Source organism: Cavia porcellus, unplaced genomic scaffold (genome assembly GCF_034190915.1).
Source record: "Cavia porcellus strain 051 isolate PalLab524CR breed Dunkin Hartley unplaced genomic scaffold, mCavPor4.1 scaffold_1, whole genome shotgun sequence".
In the NCBI taxonomy this organism is placed as follows: domain Eukaryota; kingdom Metazoa; phylum Chordata; class Mammalia; order Rodentia; family Caviidae; genus Cavia; species Cavia porcellus.
The window spans coordinates 20,475,245-20,490,884 of NW_026947484.1; the positions used below are offsets into that span (position 1 = coordinate 20,475,245).

General features: G+C 38.5%; 1 protein-coding gene across 1 annotated transcript; it reads left to right on the forward strand.

Moving 5' to 3' along the window:
• The first annotated feature begins 4,194 nt into the window (after positions 1-4,194).
• LOC134476319 (granzyme B-like) lies at positions 4,195-14,800 on the forward strand. The gene is made up of 6 exons (XM_063249747.1): positions 4,195-4,234; positions 12,895-13,033; positions 13,130-13,134; positions 13,509-13,636; positions 13,787-14,044; positions 14,654-14,800. The coding sequence occupies exons 1-6, from the start codon at positions 4,195-4,197 to the stop codon at positions 14,798-14,800; spliced, it is 717 nt and encodes a 238-aa protein (XP_063105817.1).
• Positions 14,801-15,640: the final 840 nt, after the last annotated feature.

Below are 15,640 nucleotides of genomic sequence, written 5' to 3' on the forward strand. Positions count from 1 at the left end.
TCCTGGAGATTTTGTGCCTAAAAAGGAACCCTCTGGCACTGTTGGTGCAGGAGATGGTGCACCCGCTATGAGGTTCAGTCTACAGGTACCCATAAAAGCTGGAATGAGAAGTCACATTTTGCCCTGCTATTCCACTTCTGGGCACATTTCCAGAAGAATTGAAAACATCAGATCTTGGAAACAACATAAATGCCCATCAACTGCGGAATGGATAAAAAAGATGTGGTACTTTTATACAAGGAGTACTGCTCAGCTATGAAGAATGATAACACTGACATGCTTATAGGTAAACAAATGCAATTTGACACCGTACTCACACATGAAACAAATCAAACTCACATGTGTAAATACTGTTTTTTCTTCCTAGTGTAAGAAATGGTAAGAGTATATAAGATACAAAATCCTCAATAAATACAGTGATAGGGAAATTATCTGCTCAAAGGAGAAAAAGAATATCTCAGAGAAAAGGAGGAAAATGAAATAGGATGGGAAAATTAAAAAAAATCTACATTTGTATAAACACACCGGATAGCTAAGATGATTGTGATAAAAATTCTATTATTTCTTGGAACAAAGCAGTTAACATTCATAGAGTTGGAACAATTTGGTAGATTTGGGTCTGGTGATGTGAGGAACTCTTGTGAAGATCAAGATACAAAGTAATAACCCTGACTATGTCTCCTTGTTGTGCAGGCCTATATCGTCATTGTTTTGGGCACTTAGCTATTGTCATTCATTTGCATTTTTTGTTTCTTGTTTTTCTAGTAATCTGTTTTGTTTGGTTTGGTTTGATTTGGTTTGTTTTTTTCCTGCTAATACAGAAAGGATAGGTATACATGTAGAGGCATATACATGCCTAGAACTTCTCTTAAACAGTTTAAGAGAATCGATTATATTATGCATGGTAGGATGAACAGATACTTTGAAGAAAAAGAGACATTATGGTACCCATTGTTGATACCCGTATCATCATGCTGTGAAATCCAGTAATGCTTTTATTCTTTGCTCAGGGTGGTTTTAGTCTGTTTTCTATTATTGAATTTCAACATACATGAAGGGCTGCACGGCTCTATTTTGAAGAGAACAAGAGACATTATTGCAGTCATTGTTGATATTCTTATTGTCTGGTTTTGAAGGTCTGTAATGCCTAGATTGCTCTGTTTCTATCTGTTTTATACTACATTGTTTTGTATGAATTCATTGTTTTTGAAGATCTGGACAACAATTTAGAAAGAAACAAGAGATATGCTAGCCACAGTAGATCTCCTACTGTCTTGCATTGAAATCTCTGTCACTTACATTGTTTTCTTCTGATCTGCTTTGTTCTGTTTTGTTAAGTTTTCTTTTTCCCATTTTAAAAGAAAATAATAATAATAATAATAATAATAATAATAATAATAATAAATTGTGGTGTATACATACAATGGAATGTTATTCGGCCATCAATATAATCAAATTATGTTTTTTGCAAAAAAAGGATGAAACTGAAGGTGATCAAGTTAAATGAAAATTTATGTTTCAGAAAGACAAATATTGTATGTTTTCCCTAATGTGTGGAATGTAAAACATGACATGAAAGTAGTATAAAGACTACTATTTGACCATAGATAGGAAATAAAGAGGAGCAAGAGAAAGTTGTAGTTAAGGCACTATTTTGTATGGAAAAAGTTATTAAGTGTGTCATTAAGTTATTGTGATGCTGACATGAATTTACTGAGGTAACAATGTGTCCAGTACAGTTCATTAGGTGAAAAATCAGGGTACAAAATCCTATACAGGAACATGATAGATAGTTTTATTTTCAATAATACATTAATATAGAAATATGAAATTGTTGAGAATGGTATTCACTAATCGTTTAATGACTCTGAGAATGAGATGCTGAACACAATTTCTTTTTGGTTAAAAGTATTTCTGACTTGTGCTATTATAAAACACTTAAAGCAGAAGGAGTCAAAATTTGCTGTGTGTGAGGTGATTGTAGCAGTGGTTCAAAGTGCACAGCTATCCCAAAACATGATGCTGTGCAACTTAAGTAAATTTGATTTTGTCAATTATATTCAATCAAATGAATTAAAATTAATATATCTTCCCAAGGAATATAACTGATATTCTTCATGAAAAGAAATGTACATGTCCTTCACAATGCTATTTTCTTAAAATTCAGTATTTACTGTTCTTTTCAACCTATACTGGTATTCTGTGTGTACTTCTATTTTAATTCTCCTTTCAACTTATGCAATGTTTTACACATAACATGTGTTTATATTACACTTTTATCCCCACTCTGATTATCTTGGACTTTCACTGATTTATGAATTATTCTGAATTATGATTTATATAGTTATTGATATGACTATTTTTACATGCACTCTTACTTTACTTATATCAATTGTTCTATAAATCTTGAATGGCTTGTTTGTTCCTTTGGGCTTATGTTTGTTTTAAAGAGCTATTTTAATATTAAAGCAAACTCTTCAATTTCTAAACAGCAATTTTAGGTTTAAAGAAAACTGGATAGGTAAATACAGAGATTTCCCCCAAATTCCTGATTCTACGCATGTGCAATCTCCCTCATTACCAACATTTTCCCCAGGTGCAACATTTGTGCCAACTGACAATAATACAGTACAGTAATTCTACTATTGGGAGAACATCATGCAAACCGAAATGAAAGTGCGGTCATAGGGGCACACTCACACACAACACTGCACACGGCATGCACTGAGCTCTCAGCATAAAGATTATAGTTTCAATATTGCTTAATATTATCAGAAATTAGAAATAGTTTGAATAATAACATATTAGGAAGATGGAGCCATGATGTATCCACATAATATAGTATTATAAGGGTGAGGCAGGATTTTTAGTAGCCTTAGGAAAAATGAGGCTAAAAACATTAAGCAGTTATTTCATCCCTCACTCACCTGAAGGAAAATCACTAATTATAAGGAAAATAATTTAACTTCATAGGCTGGCAATGATTCATCAAAAAGCAAGTACTTTAAACAGCCTGCATGTGATTAAACCTCTATCCAACCTTATCAGATCCCAATGAGAAATACATACGGTAAGTGAAAATTGAAAGGACATAATAAGCTAGCCAACCTATTTCACTTGCATATCCTCAGAAGACTGAGACAAATATATAAATGATATTCCTGAGAGCATTGTGTGCACTAAGGGGAAAGTGAGCAACCCGCCAAGAGACAAAAAGGAAATCACTGAAATAAATGTGTTCAAAAGCTACCTGTAAGGGACAAAAGGAAAGCAGTCACCTGAAATGATGATAGAAGTTACTACAACAGGACACCCATTTATGATTAAGCAAGAAAACAATTTACTAACTCTTGTGTGAAACAGGACCTCCTTTATATTTTCTGTCTCCTCTGCAATGAGGATAAAAAAAATGCCCAGGAAGGGTGCACATGATTTCACCTAGTCGGGTCAGCCAGGAATGCTGGAGAGCTAGGAAGCTGACACACTGCTTATTTCCCCCATGCCCAAGTGCCTCTTATGTCCATGGTCTTTCCTAAACCAGTATAAAAATTTGGACCATTAATACCACAACATCTGTAGACTTTTTCGTCTAAAGTATATAAAAAGAAATGGTCGCGGGTTACACTTTAAATCTATAATATAGCTAATGTATATGAATATCAAACATTTATATTTTTCTTTTCACTCTTTTAAAGGGGAAAATGCAAACATAAATCTAATAGCATCTTTGGCCTGATTTGTGAAACTAATTCATCCATAAATGGTTCACTGAAAGTGGTTACAATTTAGTTAGTTTTGAAGATGCTTCTCAGAAAATTTTGATATAGTTTTATGCTTTCTGTTCTTCATCCTTGTAAACAGCAGTTCATGATGCACTGTGTGTGGTGAGCATGGATGGTAGAGTTAACACCGCTCTGTGCCCACGCATACAGAGTTCCACTGTCACACAGTCTGTGCAAGAGCACTGTACAGTCAAATCATAAAAAATAGTGCTGAAAATCACTGAAAATTGCTAAAAGTGTGTGATCTTGTGAGGCTGCCTGTGAGAGACATTTACAGCCTTCGGGGAATGGGTTGAACACACCTGCTTTACAAGATCTGTCAGCCTAGCACTTCACCTTGAAATGACCTTGAACTGACCCTGTGTCTCTATTCATTTCTTCACACTGTACTCCCTGAGCATGTCTTTGTGTGATGCGACTTTTCCAGTGGACTAACGGGTACTTTTATGCAGGTAGGTCTTTTTCCTGTCTCTTAACTTCTCTGAGAGTGATTCTAAGAAGTCAGTATTTGCTGGTCCCAGGATAGTCGTAGAGGAAAATCAGGCAAGAACTCTCCACAGAGCTCTCAGTTCCATTTTGTGGCTATGCAAACAAAACTCTCATACCCTGGTCCAACAACCCTCATGAGCTCAGGATGCACTGAGAAAGGAACTAATTCAATAGCTTCAGCCCTGCTTCACCAATCCCAACATAGCCTCTGCTCTAAGTTCATAGGTGCCTCCCCAGGTTGTACCTACCTTTAGAATACCTGCAAGATTTTTCTTCAGAAAGACTGAAATCACCCATTTGTTATTCATCAGCAAATAGATGTAAATCAGGTGCCAGGTGCTGGAGGTTCAAAAGCAAGCTTGGTGGGAGACCTCCAAACCTTCACAAACTTCAGCCATCTGACATTGTACCAATGCCTTGTTTTCCTTCACCCAGGTTAATTTGGTTAGCCTGAATCTGTCTGAGAAATCCACATAAACAAAAATATTTAGGATAACCGCGTCTATGTTTCTTACACTAAAAATATTCATGAGCATTGTCACATTTTAAGTTAGTACAACAAACAGGGAATTAGAAAGACTGGGCAGATCTTCTGGTCTGAAGGTTTCCAAATGTGTACGCACTGTGAGATGCGGGCATACAGGGAGAAAAACCAAAAAAAAAGAGCAGCCACATTTTATGGTTTACCCCAAAGTGTAGTGTAAACTGAAACACGGAAGTCATACCACGTACCACTACATATTTAAAAGAACATTAGATTCAAAGAAGCTCACGTAGCACCAGAAAATTGAGTAACAGCCTGAACCCACAATCCATAATTGTTAATGCTACATGTTTCCTTTGCATACCCACAGTGACCCCTCAAATTCACACAGTGTTTAATGTACACACCACACTTGTGCTATGATACCAACTTTTGACACTGTGTCCATCTTTTTAGGCTGTTCTTGGCTCAAGTATAGTGAGCAATCATTCCCTGTTATCTTATTGCCAACTGGAGTGTTGTCTAGTTACCCTTGTGCACAAGGACCCCTCATCCAATATACTCACAAACAACCAGTATAAAATTCATTTTCACATTGCCATAATATTCTCTTTTCTGTGCGTGCCACCTGCATTCCTTTGTTTATGGAGAATATGGTAGGAGAATATCTTAAAGACTCGGGTCACCTTCATAATAAGGGTGAAGCACCTCATTTCAAAAATTCTAACTGAGTCAAAAAAATGTCTCCTGTGACACAGGTGTTCCAGGCTATGCTTGATAAGGTAAAAATGAAGACATACAAAGAAACAAAGTCATAAAATGATGTACATGAAAACACACAAATATAAATCTAGATGTATGTTCTGCATATGTAATTATACAAAAAACCATATATTTAATATGCATACAGGTGTGGCAATGTATATGAAAATGTACATAAACACAGAGAGAAGTATTGCATATAGAAAGTTAGAGAAATATGGAGATTCAAAAAGCCAGGTTGACACTCACATTTCCCATTCTAACTGACATTATAGTTAAAAACATTTTAAAGGCCTTTTATACAGCCTATAGTGTCTCTGTCAAATGAGATGATGAAATCCAGAAATAGGCAACTGAGCCATGTAACTGAAGCAAAGGCCAGAATTCTAAACCTCAGACTCTTCCAAATGACAGATAAACTCAGAGCCGCATTGAAATCTTTCTAGTGATCTTTCCCCCAAAACCCTCTGTAACCTGCTAGCGTGCTAAGATATCCTGCTGCCTCTATTGCAAGAACTGCCTGAAAAAAAAATCTAGACTTACCTGAGTGACAATTCAAAAGACATCTCTAATTATGAGATCACTTCCTTTTGATGACCTGAAATCTATTCAGTGTTCTTTTGACGACTTGTAAGAGTAATAGATAGTTTTCAGTATAATAAGTATGCAACTTTTGTGTGTTTGTGTGTTCCAAACTTTCATAAACCATGTGACTATTGGTATATCACTTAATATCTCTGACTGTTTCATCTTAGAATGTGTAAATGTAATTCCAGTGCAGGATATATAAACTGCAGTGCGATAAGCTAAATAAATGTCTTTGAAAACATGGTAAAGTATGGATTAATAATGATGCCCTGTATCTTCCCTTTCATTGTGTTTGTTTCATACACTCTGGTACAGAGTAATAGTCACAAATTATTTCAGGATAGCTATGATGTGCCTTTACCCTACTTCTTCAGATTTTTATGACTGAGCTAGCAGTTCACTGCACCATAAAGATCCTTCCTTCAGAAACATTTCACAGCACCCAAGATGGGAAACCTCTCACAACTAATTCCTCTTCATTTAACCCATTATAAAATATAGGGAAAAATACAGCCCTGGTCTTACTGATTCTGTGACGACTGGAGCAACATTGAGATTTCTGGAGAGAAAGAACCTAAAGCAACAATGTGAACTGATACCAGTCCCACTAATTCCAGTTCCCATTATGTCCTCAGGCGTTGTTAAGTACCACTTACGATCTGTGCATAAGTTAAGAACTCATAACTGCAAATTCAGGATCTTAACCTGTAAGGGCAAAGAGACCTGGAGATCAGACACCTGGGAGCCTGAAGGAGAGAACCAAAGTTTTGCAGAATTTAGTGTAGTCCAGAAAGACATTTGAGTGTGCCAGCCTACACTGTAAACTCTCATCTTGGAAGTTTGGGCAAATGATTCAGCATACAGAATTAATGACAATAAGGAAGCAATTGGTTGCTCAGTAATCACACTAGCAATGTGCCACCAATACAACTCTCAGGACTACTTTTCTTTCATGAATAAGACAAAATGCCCAACACAAAAACTTCAAGGGAAACAATTTTATTTAACTCACAATTTGCACAGGTTTCAGTCTATAACTGACCAATTTCCAGACAGGGTGGTATGGCAGAGAGGCATTGGAGAGGGAAAACGATTCATGGCAGGGCGAAAACAACAAAACTTGACAAGGGACAATGGTGGCACTTTCTATCCCTTGTATTTTATCTGGGTTATGCAGAACAGGAATCACTCACACCCTTAATCCCAAAGCCTTTCCTCTAAGCATTGCACTTTGGATAAATCTCAGTGTCACACATTCTAGATGCAGCCTCCTCAGAAAAAGCCACATTTAAGACTGCATGACGCTTTGGGGAATATTTAGACACATACAATGACAACAATGTTCTCAGTTTTGTGTGATACCTCGTTTCAAATAGAGCACACGTTGAAGGGCAGCCTGGAATGGTCTAGGCTGCCTACACTTTTCACATGTATGCATTAGGCTGTTCTTAATTTTTTAGTTGGGAACAGAAGCTGAATATATTAGGGGTTTCTATTCCTGGTCTGTCACACAAACGCAAGACAATAGAAGATACACCACAATAATTAGCAAGCAGAAGTTAGAGATACAAAGATTTATTTAACATTAATTTTACAATCATACACTTGATGTTTCAGTAAAGAATTCAACACATCTCTTACCTACCACAAAATACACATCTGCCACATCCTCCATAGATGTGGTAAAAATGTTCACAGCATGAGAACCATGGGAAAAATTAGAAGAGAAATAATCCATCGCTCTAGAAAGACAAAGTATAAGCTTTGGGCCATGTGTAAACAGAATGTTATGGAAAGGAAAATAAAATTTATAGTGTGAGGAAACTTTTACCTTTGCAATACACCCAATGAGGAGTTTTGAGCAAAGAATTACAGAGAATAAAAAAGAGCAATAAAGTATCACCCACTCACAAAAAATGAAATTTATGTAAAACATTTTTGAATATCTTAGGCATTGGATAGACTCAACAAAGGTTTTAAATCTGCCAAGTGTAACATGATCAAAACACTGAAGTGAACTGACAAATAGCTAAATGAAACTAGACATGATATACAAAAAGGAAAAATACTGAAAAATCCAAAAGTTTTTATTTCTGGAGCTTAAAAGCATTATCACTGAACTGAAAAGTTCACTAACAAAGTCCAACTACAGATCTGAACAAAGAGAAGAAAAGAAATTTTCATAAATATGAAATAACTCAGTCTGAGAAACGAAAGAAATAAAGAAATATGAACAATGTCTAAGGGTCCTATAGGTCACATACAATATCATATATATCATATGATTTTTATATATCATATATATGTATATATATATATATATATATATATATGTAAACAGAGAGAGAATCGAAGTTCAAGATACTGAAGAAAGAAAGATAATTTCAAAATCAAAAACAGTTCCAATAAATGACGGCCCCACACTTCCCAAATATGATGAAGTTTAAGAATACACAAACCCAACAAGCTCAAAATTTCTTAGCAGGTTAAACTCAAAACTCAAAAGGGCACTTACTACATGGAAACTGTTACAACACAAATAGAAAACTTTCCAAACATCAAAATAAAAGTGACTCATCCCAGAAAATGATTCTCAATGAGATTAACAGTTGATCTAACATCAGAAACCTTAAGGGCCAAAGGCACTGGGACCATTTCCTTACAGTGCAGAAAGAAAGTCCTAATGGGCAGGATATACAGTTAGTGGAACAGGCCCTGCCTGGCAAGTGCAGGGTGTAAATTCAACACTCGGTACCAAGAGAAAAAAAAAAGAAAGAAAAGAAAGAAAGCCATTAACCAAGGATTCTACATCTAGAGAATCTGTCCTTCATCACTCAGCAGTAAGTGAGGGGTGGTGGTAGATGCCTGCAGTCTCAAGACTCTGGAAGGATGCTGCAGGAGAAATCTAAGGTCTAGTCAAAGCAATTTAATGAAATCTTATCCCAAATTAAAAACTAAAGAGAAAGGTAGGATTTACCTCAGTCCAAAGACCCTGGGTTCAACCTCTAGTACCACCAGAAACAAACCAAAAAAAGACAATATCCTGATTTTTTAAATGTGCCAGTCTGTAAGAAATGCTAACGCAATATGGAGAGAACTGATTAGTGGAAAACACATGACATGAAAAACAAGTAGCACAATGCCAGAAATAAGCCCTTCATTATAAGTAATCATTTTAAATATAAATAGTTTAAACTTGCCAAAGATTTAAAGAATGATTTTAGAAACATGATCCAACCAGGCAATATTCAAAATAGACAAGTGCATAGAGAAAAAACATTAGTGGTGCAGTGAGGAGGACTATGAGAAAAAGCTAAATGGGGAGCAATCATTTAATATTTATACAACGCTCTGAGGTGCTAGAAATATTTTGCAATTCCAAATGCACGTTTTGTATGCTATAAATTCTACTGAATTGTATGCTTGAAAATAGTTACACATGTAATATATTAAAATTCCCCTCACTGTTAAAAATGAGTCATAAATGTGTTTAACATCATCCCTTGTTAAATTTATGAATGCAAATAATACATAAAAAATATATCAGATCATACTTCAAAACATTAAAGCTAAGTATGAATGAGTGAAAAAAATCAGGTAATTTTAATTGTTTATGCCACTTAGCAAAAGATCTGGCACAGTTTAATTATCTATACTCTGATTATGTTGCTTTTTAAATTTACTTTAGAATTTTATTGCATATTAATTTTTTAATAACACTATAAAACCAATTTTAAGGTAATACTGACTAATTGTATATTTTAAATGTGGTTTAAATTGTAAGATTAATTAAGAATGAGTAAAATAGGAATAAATTGCAGTATATATACAGCGTTGCCTTGAGTTAATATGCTCACTGCATAAGTTTAATGGGCAGTAATAAGACCATGGAAATCAGTACCGTGATTCCTCAGAAAAATTAAGTAAACTTCTAGTCAGTCCAGTCATCTCCCTTCTAAAGACAGAAGTTTCCCTATCTTCCTAAAAGAGCAAGAAACGTTATTACAGTGATTTATTCATATCCATGTTCACAGTAGCACAGTTCACAACAGCTATAAATTAGAAGCACACTGTTTGTCTGTCCAGCAATAGATGCGTTTTTAAAAATGTGGCTTGGTAGACAATAGAGTACTACTCTTTCATATGAAGAATAAAACTGAGTCATTTGTAGAAAATGATTTTACTTAGGACCACAATGTTAAGTAAAATAAACTATCAACACAACATTAAATATCACATGGTTTCTCTTTTATAAGAAACCTAAAGTATAAATAAATTAAAGAGCCAAATAAAAGATATATACAAATAAACAGTGATAGATTTTTTACAGATAAGAAGAAGACTAAGAGTTGTAAGGAGGGAAAAGAGGAGAGACAAGAAGAGCACAAGAAGAAAAAAGATGCATTACATACAAAATTCCCACAATAAGTATAATCATTATGTAACACAAATATGTATCATAAAGTTTTCAATTGTCGGGGGAGATAGACAAATGCATGCTATTTTTCCTTCCTGCTCTCTGAATTTTCTTAATGAATATGTTATATAATTACTGTGAGAAGAAAATTTTGCCTTCTAATTATTTACTACTGGGAAAGTTCAGTTAAAAACAAGCTCAGCTTTGATAAATGTTGATGGTTCTCTATTGAAAAGGAAGATACACTGGAATTTTTTCTTCTCAAGAGAAGTACTCCTCATAGAAAAACATGTAAAACATGAACAGGAAGCTTAAATCACCAAATCAAATTGTTCAGACCTACAGTTGGCCCTTGAGCAACAGTATTTGCCGTGGATTCAGGCAGGCAGGCTGTAAAACAGGAACACTAGGGCAGAAGGATTTCATGGAGCAAGGCAACTCTCAATCCCTATAGAATGGGAAGAAGAGAAAAGAAAAAGAGCCCTAAAAGCAAGGGATCACTATCCTGATATACACCCCAAACACCTCCATATTTTGTTCAGCTGGTTCTACTGGGATCCACAAGCACAAACAAAGCAAAGGGCATAACCTATGTCAAGACATAGATTGAATTGCAAGCACCCACAGCAATTTGCTAATTTAGACCAAAAATGCCAACTGAAGACATTTTGTTAAAAATATTGAGAAGAGAGACCTACTCCATCACACTCAATGTTTATAATTCAATAAGAGATGTTTAGGATTACCTTGGCAGGAGGCTATGATGATATCCGAGTCACAGGTAGATTGAGTGGATGCTGGCCAGGCTTTGTTATTCTTAAGGACATTGCAACACTCTGGCTGTCCTGAAATTGGGTTACTGGGTTTCTATCTCTTTCACCAGATGGTCAGCTCACTCTCCAGCATGCTTGCTCCTAGCACAAGAGATGGTCCTAATACTCAAATGCTTCTAAAACTACCCTGATGAAACCTGGCATTGATAATTCTGTCACTGGGAACACAGGTTTCTGAGAATGTACTGGCCAATGCCACATCCTACAGACCCACCTTGCACACCTGGGTTTCTGGTGAGGACAGGAACACATTATTTGCTCAGACTCATCTGCTGTGGTCATTGTACTATTCTCACACACTTAAAAGATGTCATGATGAGAGGAGACAGTGGCAGTAGTGTGTTGTTTAGGAAAGCCTCTCAGGGTAAAGCACCACAAAACCAGTGGCAAACATGAGGTCACTGAGCCAGCTCCTGCCCTTTCCTCTGCTGGGGGCTAAAAGACAACATTGACAAATCTTCAGAAGTTCTGACTTGGAGACTCTTCTTGCTTCTTGGGAAGATGCAGCTGCTCCTGCTCCTTTGGCCTTCTTTCCCTCCTCAGAGCAGAAGCAGCTGTGTGACCATCTCCACCCTCTGGAGGCCCAATCTTATTGCACAGAGCACATGAATCTCCTGTCCTTATGCAACAACCCCAGAGCCTTCTGTCTGCCAGCATTTCTCTGAACCTGAACTCCAATCCCACCAGAGAGAATGTGGTAGGACACTGCATAAGCTACCAGAGTTTGTTCTCAAGAAGAGCCAGTGGGTACTGAACCCTCAGTAAGCCTCAGCTTGCACATCTAGAAAGAGTCTTTCTTCAAAGTTCTTGCAGGTGATAAGTAAAAAGGAGAAAATATCAAATACTCCTAAACAGGTCAGAATAGGTCTGTCATCCCGGACAGCGGAAGGGAAAGGCTTTGCATTCATCAAAGCCTAGCAGAGATGCCCAGAGCTCAGTGACCCCTGAATGGTTGGAATCATTGTCCTTGGAACACTGTTTTTGCCTTTCCTCACTCCTACTAACTTTCTCCAGTTCTGCATTCCTCCTCCAGACTTGACTCCTCTGTTTTCCATAGGCAGACTCACACTTCTCTGCTTTCCAGAATCCCAGCTGCACTGCTCTACTAACCAGACACTAACTGCAGCTGTTCCTTCATGATGCATGGAACAATTCTGAGATACCCTTTATACATCAGGCCCCAGGAAAGTGGATAAGACCACATCTACAGTACAACTAGAGCCTGGCCAGGAGGAAGCATCACCATCCTAGATGCCACAGGAATCAGAAGGGTTTTATTTACTCAAGGGGAGTAAAAAGTTAGCAGAGGAATGATGAAAAAGCTCAGGAGTTTTGTTTTCCCGATACAAACAGAGTAAAGGGATGTGTAGAACAAGATGCAATTTCCTGCACTTTGGAAAACAAGTTGAGGCATCTTCCTCTAGGTTCCTGTCCACTTTAGGCAACTGCAGGCTCCCAAATGCCCAACTGTTCTGAGACTGTAAGTATATACTTGTTCAGGGACACAGTGGTTGCACGCAGTCTTCTTCTTGTTTTCAGGAGAGATCATCAGAGGACATGAAGCCAAACGCAACTCCTGCTCCTACGTGGATTACCTTAAGATCAAGTCTAGAAACAGTTGTGGTGGCTTCCTGATTCAAGAGTACTTTGTCCTGATAACTGCTCACTGTTTAGAGAGGTGAGAAAGGAGAAACAGTCCACAGTCTACAGGAAACACTTCTCAGAGCCCTTTTTCTGGGGAGCTCGCTGAGCTCATGGACATAAACATGAGCAGGATTGGTGAGGGTGAGAAAGGGTCATTCTCTTGGGATACCAAGGGGAGAGAAGCAAGGTGGTGCCAAAGAATTCCTGTTATAAGGAAAACCAGGGCAATCGAACCTGATTACATGTAGACCCAGGACCGTGCTTTGGCATAACCATGCAAAGTAAAGCAGTTTCATGCCCTTTCCTGGAGGCACTGACTGCTGAGAACCTCTGGTGCCCAAGATGCCCTCCCTTGGTACTAAGAAGGAGGCACAGTCATTCAGACAGGTTGTTCTCTGTCATCTACAGCTGTACCCTGTATCAGCTGTGGCTTGCTTTTACAGATCCTGGATTGTGTCTTTTGTAGCTCCCCATCCACCAATCCACATCCCTCTGTGTATGGCCAATAGAGGTCACTTTGGGAGCCCACAACATCGAGGAACAAGAGGACACCCAGCAGGTTATCTGTGTACAAAAAGCCTTTCCCCAACAAGACTATAATCCGAAAACTGGCATCAATGACATCATGCTGCTAAAGGTAAGGCACATGTCCTTGTGGCTCTTGCTCTCCTCATAAACAGTTGCCACTTTCACTGGCACCCTGCCCCTGCCCTCTTTACCATCATGTCCATCACACTGTGCATACCCAGGAGCATACACTGAACTGGACTTACTTATTTTCCACCAGCAGGAGAAAAAGGCCAAGCTGCCTAAAGCTGTGCAGCTCCTCAGGCTACCCAAGCGCAAGACCCAGGTGAAGCCAGGTATTCCATGCCAGGTGGCTGGATGGAGAAAGTTGGCTCCAGAGGGAAGATCTTCCAGCACACTGCAGGAAGTGGAGACAGTAGTGCAGGAGGAAGAGAAGTGTGTGGACTGCTTTCCAGAGTATTATGATCCTGCTACTGAGATTTGTGTGGAAGACCCAAAGATTAAAAATACTTCATTTATCACAAGACTAGGCATCTGTCACACCTGGCTTTGTGGGAAAGAGTGTTTGGGACAGATGTAGTACCAGGAGACCCAAGCATCATGGATTCCTTCACCTAGTAGGCTGTGATGTTTCTCCCAGAAAGGAGAAGAAGGGAGCAGCCTGAGCTGGGAGGTACTAAAGCCACTACCACTTTACTAAGGGTTACTCTGGTGAAGGAGACCCCACTGGAAGCTTCAGTTTGCAACACATTGCCTGAGCTCATGGCACAGGCATGAGAAAACTGTTTCCTTGGTGTGCAGGAATTATATTCTTCTCTGAGACCGCAGCCCTCTTGGTCAATGAGCTCATGATCTGTGCTCAGTGTAGAACCTGTTCATCAGACTCCATTGCTTGAAATCAATGGTCCTCACTACTCTACAGTGGTGAGGTCTAGACCTGGGGATGAAGACAAAGGCTGACTCCAAGAGTGCAAATGTCCATTCTCAGAGCTCAGTGGCTAAGAGTCTGTAGGTCCCTTTAATTTCTCACAGGCACACCTTACAATCAGTACTGCATGAGATTATTTGGAATAATGGAAGTGAGAACTTACTTAGTGCACTGGTTCCCAGACTCACTCTCTATTTACAGGGTGACTCTGGATGCCCCCTGGTGTGTGGTAATGTGGTAGAGGGCATTATGTCTTATGGATTAGATAATGGAGCAACACAACGTGTCCTCACCAAAGTCTCATGGTTTCTACGCTGGATAAAGAAAACCATGAAACAGAGCTGATGGCACACAGCAAACTGAATCCCCTCTATGAGCAACCATCTTATCTGGAGGTCAGTCTAGAATCCATCTAGAGCAGATGCCAGCAACTAAATAAATGTTTTATCTCAGTAGGACAGCTAGTGTCTTGTTTGCTCACTTACTTTGGTTCATGGGGACCAACTCCATTCTAAGCAGGACAGTGACACAGTTCTGATGATTTCTGCCTCCTCTGCTCCTCCACTCAATACCTCTCCAAATCCCCTCTCAAAACTGCTACCCAGCTCCTCCTTATACACTTTTACCTCTCCACAGCCTCTCTTTTTCAAGGGCTACAGTTAAGCACCAACTGAAGAAAAAGTGGACATCTTTCTTTCTAGGACACCAGGGGAACATGGGACTTCTTTTGTGTCACATGTAGAAGGGAAGGGTATGATTTCATGTGTGCTGGTGATCAGTCAGGCACCACTGAGGTCACCACTGGGCCCCATCAGACTAGGTATGGGAAGGGTATTCCTGAACAGGATGTTTCTCTCTTTAGGGATACACATGGAGTGCAGGGTAACCTGACTGACTCTTCACCTTCACCTGAAATTTATTCCCTTCTCTATTCTCCTCTAAGACAAAGGCTAACCTTGGCTTACAGCCACCTGGCTGCCCATTTTTCTCCCTCCAAGAGTTGTCACTGTCTACGAACTACTCTCCTTACAAGGCCAAACTGATTTGATATTGTAACCTCCTGAAATCTCCCAATCCAAGACCAAAGCCTGTCTCTTATCAGAAGTTAGTGAAACCTGGGTTCAGCACTGGGTGGTGGCCTTCATTCAACTTAGCTATGTTCTGACTGAACTTAGGACCCCCTTG